At 48.3% G+C, this 8,995-nt stretch overlaps 1 protein-coding gene across 1 annotated transcript in view; it reads left to right on the top strand.

Moving 5' to 3' along the window:
• The window catches only part of RBM20 (RNA binding motif protein 20), a 227,345-nt gene that overhangs the window by 191,004 nt on the left and 27,346 nt on the right, over positions 1–8,995 (top strand). Inside the window, exons 8-9 of the mRNA XM_011967546.1 lie at positions 3,344–3,423; positions 5,007–5,676. Of these exons, the coding sequence (XP_011822936.1) occupies positions 3,344–3,423; positions 5,007–5,676 (750 nt within the window). The remainder of the gene's footprint in view (positions 1–3,343; positions 3,424–5,006; positions 5,677–8,995) is intronic.

Below are 8,995 nucleotides of genomic sequence, written 5' to 3'. Positions count from 1 at the left end.
CTTGGGAGGGATCACAATACCTGTGACCACTAGCCCCAGCATGTAGTATTTGCAGATTCATATTCATTCTCTGCAGCCACCTCCTTCCATCTCTCCAGCCACGCATATTGAGATGGGTGTTAGGCAGCGCCTGCTCCATGCCAGGCTCTGTGCTGGTGCTGGCTGTGTGAAGACCGTTAGTGTAGGAGGCCCCTCACGGGGGACCTGCGATCCGGATAGAAGTAACTCCAGGAGGTATGGGCTGAAAGCGACCCCAGGAGGACGTTCTGTCGTTAAGAAAATAAGGGACAGAGGAAGGTTTAAGCCAAGGAGAGGCTCTTCTAAGTCCACTCTAACTGCACCTCTTTGACTCCTGGGAAACTGCACGGGCCACTAGAGGATGTTTTCATCTGCAGTGTCTGATCAGCCTGTTCTGCCCCTCATTGGGGGCACCCCTGAGGGGAAGGGCCTGGGGGTGCCATCTGTGATAACCAAGGTGCAGAAGGGACTGAGAGCTTGTAGAATGCCTCTGGCCCTGACATTGGCCTGACCTGCTCCTGCCCCCATGTGCCTGAGCCCCACCCTCATAGTCACTCTGCCATGGGTAATCTGCAGAACCTCAGCCACTCCCTGCCAAGACCATCCTCCTCCCACGTCGGCCTTTCCTGGATCTGAGCTGGAAGGAATAACCAGGAGAATATGAAGTTCCAGAAGAGCAGAAGAAAACTGGAACCTTGGGGACTCCTTTTACAACAGAAAGCTCCCCATCCAATTCCCATGGGGAATTTTATTTTTATGTTCTAAAGAGTTGCCAGATACATTTATCCCAGTTTGGGGACACATTCTTTAGCCTTTGTCCATTCTAATGTGGCAGTGCAAACCACAGATTTGGGAGGGACCTGGGGTGTGGCTTCCCCGGTGATGGCAGATCTCATGACATGGTCTTGGTCCTGATGGCTCCCACCAGCTTTCCCAAGCTCCGCTGCTCCCTTGGTGCCTGCTGTGACAGGTCCTTTCAGGGACTAGCCATCCCAGTTGGCTTTCCCTTGATGATACAGTAGCCGGAGTCACTTGTGTGGCCCAAGGTGGGCAGGCAGGAAGAAGACCCACTTGGTGGCATCCACATTAAGTTCTATCAGCTTCAAGTGAGCCTTCTTCTTCTACCCCAAGTGACAGCCGACCCTGGCTGAAGGACCGGTGGTCTCTAGCCACACGGTGGGGTGGGAGGAGACATCCTGGACAGCAACTTTCTTCTTGGCCAATGCCAACAGCCTTGGCTTCTATCCTTGTTTGGCCTTGGTCTGAACAAGGTCCAGTTTAAGCAGCTGAGGTGCTGGAAGCCAGTGTGAGTCTTGGGTGATCTGGTTATTTGTAGGTGGCACTTTCAGGTGCTTTATAAAGGGTCGATCTCTGCAGCTTCAGTTTGACATAAGGGACCATTTGCCAAAGTTGTGGTGCCTTTTCTGGTGGACATCCTGCCCAGTGCTGAGTTCCTGGGCCTTTTCTTGAATGGAGGATTGGCTAACTTCTAAAACCTCTGACTTATTCACGAGCACAGATGAAGGAGTCACTGCCTTCTCTTTGACATTCTTTCACTTTGCATCTCCGTATGACAAGAGGTGAGGTCCCTCCCTCACTTGAACATTTTATGTCTCTTTTCTGTGTACTAGCCCTGACCTCTCTCCCTGAAACTGCAGGCAGCTCCTCCTTCATTCTCACCTTTACTCTGTTTTTCCCAGCCCAACCCTCTATCTCAACAATAACAGATAATCAGCCACGCCACTTAGAGCACTCATACTGTGCTAGTCCAGCTAGATCACATCTCTGGACCTGAGTTTCCCATCTGTCAAATGAGATACATGATGCTTTTTAACATTTGTATGGCTCTTAGTGCATGATTTAGCTGGGCGTGGTGGTTCATGCCTGTAATCCCTGCACTTTGAGAGGCCAAGGCAGGAGGATTGCTTGAGCCCAGGAGTTCAAGACCAGTCCTGGCAACATAGCTAGACCTTGTCTTTTATAAAAACTGAGAAAATTAGCCTGATGTGGTGATGAGCCCTTGTAGTCCCAACTGCTTGGGAGGCTGAAGTGGGAGAATCACTTGAGCCTGGGAAGTTGAGGCTTTCAGTGAGCTGTGATTGTGCCACTGCATTCCAGCCTGAGTGACAGAGCAGGACCTCGTTTCTTTAAAAAAAATTTTAAAAAGATGCGTGATTCCTTGCAAATTACATAGAAAAAATCAAGGATAAAAGCAGTTGATTAAATTTAATAAAACTCATTATCAAAAGTTTACATAGACTGAGGGTTATTAGCCTTGGTCTTTAAAAAATCACCTTTTTTGTGAGATATAACTCATATTCCATAAAATTTGCTCTGCTTGATACATTTTTATTTAAAGGATGAATTTTGCATCATCTTCAGGAAGATGCTCCTGACTTGCCTTTTGTGCTTGTGAATTTTTTTTTTTTAAATCGTTTATTATTTATTTATTTTGGTTATCGTGTGTCCATTCTGGGTTTAGGAAAGGGCTTTGGTTGGGAATGGGGGGCTGGGGTTAGTCCTGTCCTGGCATAGCCACCGTCTAATGATCTCAGGGAAGGATGGAGCCCTGGTTGCCTACTATTCTCAGCTGTGAAGCCCGACTCCCAGCTTATGCCACCCTCCTCACAGATTTACTTTGAGCATCAGCTGATACCTGTGCATGAGGTGTTGAAGGGGGCACAGGGCATGGAAAGCATGGAAAGGAACTTGGAGTTAAAATACCTGGTGTCAGGTCCTGATTCTTTTCACTATCTGCGTGACCTTGAAGTGTTCCTTAACCCAACACAACTCCAAGAGTCACCAACTGCACAGAACACAAGGTGGCTGGTGACCCTGGAGCTGTGCAGAGCAGAGACCCTGCCTCAACCTCTCTGGCTCTAAGTTTCCATAGATATTAAAGGTGGAGGCTGCAGTCAATGATCTTCAAGTCTCTCCAAGTTTACAATGCATGCCTGCCTTCCTTCCTTCCCTCCTTCCATCCCTCTCTCCTTTTCTTTCTTACACATTTTATTTTATTTTTTTAATTCAGGCAGAGGTGGGTATTAACAAATGCTGCTTGTCTCCAGCACATGGATGTGAACACCAGGCTCCTTCCTTCCCCAGTTCGATGGACCACCACTCAGTGTTCTCTGGGCCACTCGGCCCTACCCAGTTTAGCATTATACTCACACTCATCCATTGGATTATACCTTTTGTCTTCTCCACACAAGGCACTTTTTCCCTTTTGGTGGACCAGGCAGTGAATGACCCAGGTCAGAGCTGCTTCCCTCTGGTGTTTGCAAGGCCATCTCTGATCTGATGGTGATCTCTCTGACTTTGCTAGAAACCCGGGAAGGCTGTGGCTGCCATCATCCAGGACATCCATTCCCAGAGGGAGAGGGACCTGTTCCGGGAAGCAGACAGGTGAGGCCCCAAGCCCTAAGTCTCCAGGCAGGTTCTGGGCAGTGGGAACACACTCCTGTTTCTCATTCTTAGGGGCATTTGAGTCATGCTGTGCCCTGCTCTTGCCCCTACCCCATCCATCTGCTTTTCTGGGTCCCACCTTTCCATGTTCCCTATGAAAAACACCAGTCCAGAAGTCTAAACTGGCTTCTGTTTAGAACCAGCTCTTGGTTTTTCACGAGTTGAATGTAGGTGTAGGAAGTAGAATGTAGATAGTTTAAAAAAATCAGTTATTTGAACAGTCACTTTCTCTGAACATTGAATATATTCAGTTTTCCAACCCATTTCTTCCAACCGAAGTTTGTGATCAGGCCAAGCTGGGGCTACAAGTTGACCACTGTCACTCCCCTACAAAGATAGTTCCTGCAGAGAACCGAGGTAGAAAACTGCAGGAGCAGGCACCTGGCTGGCACATCTTGGGATTCTTGCTGCAGTGGCCGTAGGCGGTGCTGTCACTTCCCAGTAGAGGACACAAGCCCAGGCTGTTTCCCCCATGATGGTCAAGGCAGCCTGGTCCTAGCGAGATGCACCTCGGTGTCCCCTGGTCAGTGAGGGCTGCATGATTTTCCTGTATTTGGGAACTTAATGAAAAAATGCCCATCCTTTTAGAGTATCGGATATATGACTCAGTTGACCTGCTTAATAACCAAACAGTCTTCAAAGTGTATGTATATATGTGTGTGTATATCTTTGTATGTAACTGTTCAGGCTTGCTATCTTTATTTGTTTATTAGTTTATCTGTTTTTTTTTTTTAATTATGATTATTTGGGTTTTTAAAAGACGTGTAAAGTCCCATCCTGCCACCTGCAATTCTGCAGCAGAGCGGAGGGAGCTTAGGGAGTCTTGCTCTGAACTTTACACAGGTTGGGGTCCTTGTCTGGGTTTCAGTTTCTTCATCTCAAATGTGTAGGTCGGAGTTCTAGAGTCTCTTCCAACCCTAAAATACCTTCCTAATTCTTTTTTTTTTAACCTCTGAGCCTACCCTCCCCAATAATTAGCATCCCTTTTCCATGCATAAATTGAGCTGAGAAATAAATGAGAAAAGTGGAGGCTAAGAGGTTGGCTTTATTCTGATACAGCCCAAATGTAGAAGTGGCTTCAAGTCTTCTGGCTAAGAGGCCGGCTAACAGCACCCAGGGTTGGGCAGCCTTACCCACTAGGCTGGACTAGGGCAATCTTGCCCCCCAGTGCCCACCCTGCACACCCCCAAGAGGAGAGTCAGAGGTCCGCTCCCTGAGCATAGCTCCCTTCTAAGAGAAGGCAAGCTGGAGCTGAGCCAAAGCAACCTAGTTCTTCTTCCTAGTTCCCAGGAGCAGGATGAGTAAAGGGATAGAGAGTGGCCAGTACTGTGCTTAGGAGAAGTCCCCTGCACAGAAGCCAGAAGGGAGGAAAAGGCTTTCTCCCGAACCACTCTATGTGGTTGTGTAGAGTTGGGAGTTAAGAGTGTACACAGTATATCTAAGAGAGAGATTGTATCTGTGTGTGGGTGGGGTGGGATGGGAGGCGTGAAGATTCTAAATCCTGCTCCTTGGTTCCCTCACAGATATGGCCCAGAAAGGCCGCGGTCTCGTAGTCCGGTGAGCCGGTCACTCTCCCCGAGGTCCCACACTCCCAGCTTCACCTCCTGCAGCTCTTCCCACAGCCCTCCGGGCCCCTCCCGGGCTGACTGGGGCAATAGCCGGGACTCCTGGGAGCACTCTCCCTATGCCAGGAGGGAGGAAGAACGAGACCCGGCTTCCTGGAGGGAGAACGGGGATGACAAGAGGGACAGGATGGACCCCTGGGCACATGATCGCAAACACCACCCCCGGCAACTGGACAAGGCTGAGTTGGACGAGCGACCGGAAGGAGGGAGGTCCCACCGAGAGAAGTACCTGAGGTCTGGATCTCCCAACCCGCCCCACTCTGTGTCCAGCTACAAAAGCCGCGAAGATGGCTACTACTGGAAAGAGCCCAAAGTCAAGTTGGACAAGTATCTGAAGCAGCAGCAGGATGGCCTTGGGAGGTCCAGGAGGAAGGATGAGGTCAGGCTGCGGGAAAGCAGACACCCCCATCCCGATGACTCAGGCAAGGAAGATGGGCTGGGGCCAAAGGTCACTAGGGCCCCTGAGGGCGCCAAGTCCAAGCAGAATGAGAAAAATAAAACCAAGAGACCTGATAGAGACCAAGAAGGAGCTGATGATAGAAAAGAAAACACAGTGGCAGAGAATGAGGTAATGATCAATCTCTTCCCCAGGTAAGGTGAGGCAGGCCCTGAAGGAGAATAATCGTAATAATATAATGAGGATGAACGTTTATTGAATGAATGAACATTTACTGGCTATTTACTATGTGCTAGGCATTGTGCGAGACACTATCTCAATGAACTCATTTAATCCTCACAGGTTTTGAGTGCCAACCTTTGAGCTTGGTACTATTGTTACTGCAGATGAGGAAACTGAGGCACAGAGAACTTACGTTATTTGTCCAAGAACACACAGTGAGGAAATGGCAGACCCGGAATTATACCCAGGAGATCTGGCCCCAAATCCCACGGCACCTGTTGCCTTTACTAGAAGTTAGGGCGGGACTTGATGGAAAGACCTGTAGTCCTGTTTGTCCAGTAGGGAGTGGCCCTGAAGTGTTTGTATCCAAAGAGCCTCCCAAGGGAGATTAGATCTTTGGTTCATTCTGTCCTCCCTCCTGCCAAAAGCATTTACCAATTCTAGAGCTCTGATGAGAGGTGGTGAAAGAGAAGCCGCCACCACCCACTAAATTAAACTGGGTGCCCAGAGCTGTCCACAGTGTTTTACCTCCACTCTAATAAAAATGCACGGCGACCAGGCACAGTGGCTCATGCCTGTAATCCCAGCACTTTGGGAGGCTGAGGCAGGCAGATCACCTGAGGTCAGGTGTTTGAGACCAGCCTGGCCAATATGGTGAAACCCCGTCTCTACTAAAAGTATAAAAATTGTCCAGGCAAGGTGATGCACCCCTGTAGTCCCAGCTACTCAGGAGGCTGAGGCAGGAGAATCACTTTAACCCGGGAGGCAGAGGTTGCAGTGAGCCAAGATGATGCCATTGCACTCCAGCCTGGATGACAAGAACAAAACTCTGTTTCAAAAAAAAAAAAAAAGAAAAAAAAATGCATGGCAATTGGCTGGCACCTTCATTCCAGCATCTGAAAGGTCTGAGGGCTTGCAGCAGTGCTTCAGTTCACAAAGGGGCATCACAAGGAGGGTTCTGGTTACCAGGTTTATGTTCCAACTTGGCTTACACTTCCTTCTTGCCAGAGCCTTCTATATTTAAGTAGGGGTAGGATAAGTAAGGTTTGGCAATATGCATAAGAAGCCTAATTTTTTAAATCCTCCACACGTATCTTCTAGTCATTCTGACCTGGGAGTTGGTGACAATACTAAGTGCAAATAAGGAGCCCAAATCTCAACTCCATGAACACCGAAGAGTCACCCTTTTGGATGCTACTTCAGCATTCGTTCCCACATGTATAGATGGAGGTGCCACTTTGCCAGGTGGTGTGCTAGGTATAGGCGAGCCAAAGGTGAATAGGACATAGTCCATGTTATAGCAGAGACTGAAGTCCAATGGTGGAAACAGACCTATTAATATAAAAATAATTTGTATACAATGGGACTCATGCCAGCATTTACAGCGAATGAGCTGCTCTGTGGGCAATTATTAACTCTGCGCAGGAACAGGAAAAGAGCTACTCAGAGAGGGTGATATTTGAGCTGAGTATTAAAAGTAGAAAAAAGCAGTTTGGGTTTTTTGTGGTTTTTTTTTTTTGAGATGGAGTCTCGCTCTGTTGCCCAGGCTGCAGTGCAGTGGTGCAATCTCAGCTCACTGCAACCTCTGCCTCCCAGGTTCAAGTGATTCTCCTGCCTCAGCCTCCTTAGTATTTGGGATTACAGGTGTGCACCACCACACCCGGCTAATTTTTATATTTTTAGTAGAGACAAGGTTTCACTATGTTGGCCAGGCTGGTCTCGAACTCCTGACCTCGTGATCCCCCTGTCTCGGCCTCCCAAAGTGCTGGATTACAGGCGCGAACCACCGTGCCCCACCAGGGTTCTTGATAGAAGCAGAAGCAAGGGCAAAAGTGAAAAAGAAAGACTGTTTTGAAAAACCTGGAGATACTTGGAATGGCTGCATCTTTAGGACATAGTAGGGATAATGTTTTTAAAGAGTAAAATCATGACTCTGATGCAAATATATAATGAATACATGTCAAAGGTTTTATTCAACTCATTAATTAATGAGGGCATCATAAGATGCAAAAACCAACTCGAAAGAGAATCCAAAGAGCAGGCAACATATATAGGCAATCAGGAATGCTAAAATGAATTTGCTAATAGTTGTAAAAGTGGCCCCTTCCACAGGGGGCAGGGAATCGGTTGCATCTCCAGCAGAGACAATTCTTGTGTACCTCTAGGAACAAGAATCCTTTGTATTAGGATCTGATTTCTGCAACTTATATGGTTGTAAAATAGCTCAGTTCAAGACAATGAAAGGTGCAGACTTCTATAGAATCAGATGCCCTGAAGGGATGTGCTAGACAAATGCCCAGCATTCCAGTGAAAGGACACCCAGTAGTCTTTTTTTGCCCATTACAAAGTCTGCCACAATTTTTCCTAACTGGCATAGCAGGGGGAAGCACAGGAGATGAGATTAGGGAAGAGGGTGAGGTGGGCTCATGGAAGACATTGTGTGCCTCACCAAGGACTTGAACTGCATCCCAAAGACCTGGTGAACCAGTGGATATTTTTAAAAGTATATCTGCTTGGAAGGGTCCCAGTTGCTGGTGATGGATGATGGGCAGAGAGCAAGAGTTGGCAGGGGCTCAAGGAAAGCCTGGGCTTCATGTGGATACCACCAGCCTGCCAACCCTCTCTCCCCCTAGGCTGAGAGGTAGAACTGCTCCCTGCACTTCTACTCACACTCCTGAGACTCTGCTCTGACGACCCCATTTCTCCTACTGTTTTACTACCCTGCTCTCATCGGTTTGTATAACATTGCTCATTTAAGGTGACACTATGTGTCAGCCAAAGAGCCCAGATGGAAAAAGAGTCTCAGAAAGCCCCAAGAGTTTCCCCACAGTTCTGTCCCTCAAGTTGGTTCTGCCTTTTATAGCCTTGGGGTGGAGTCAGTAGGGACTTACTGGGGCCCCTCACAGATTGTTTCTTTAGGTTGGAGCCAGGCAGTCCAACACTGTGTTGGAATGACAGCAGAACAGAGAGTATTTTGCACTGTCCTCAAACTCTGTATGATGAACTTGAGAAAAGCCCAGACCCCACAGGGCTGCCCCAGGAGTCAGATAACAGGTGGCAACTGAACTTTGGCATGAAGGCAGCAGGGCTTGCTGTTCTTCCAGTGTACCAGGCACCTCCCGCCCTCAGTGCCTTTACAGGTGTTGCTGCTGCCAAGGAGTCACAAGTCTTCCTGGCTTGCTCCTCGCCTCCTTTGTCTTTACTCATGGCCACATCCTCTATTCTCCCTGGCCACTGCGTACGATTTCAACACCCCAACCTGCTCCTC

The sequence above is a fragment of the Mandrillus leucophaeus genome, unplaced genomic scaffold (assembly GCF_000951045.1).
Source record: "Mandrillus leucophaeus isolate KB7577 unplaced genomic scaffold, Mleu.le_1.0 Scaffold80, whole genome shotgun sequence".
In the NCBI taxonomy this organism is placed as follows: Eukaryota; Metazoa; Chordata; class Mammalia; order Primates; family Cercopithecidae; genus Mandrillus; species Mandrillus leucophaeus.
Note: the sequence above shows the minus strand (reverse complement) of the source record. Positions and strands in the feature narration are given on the sequence as shown.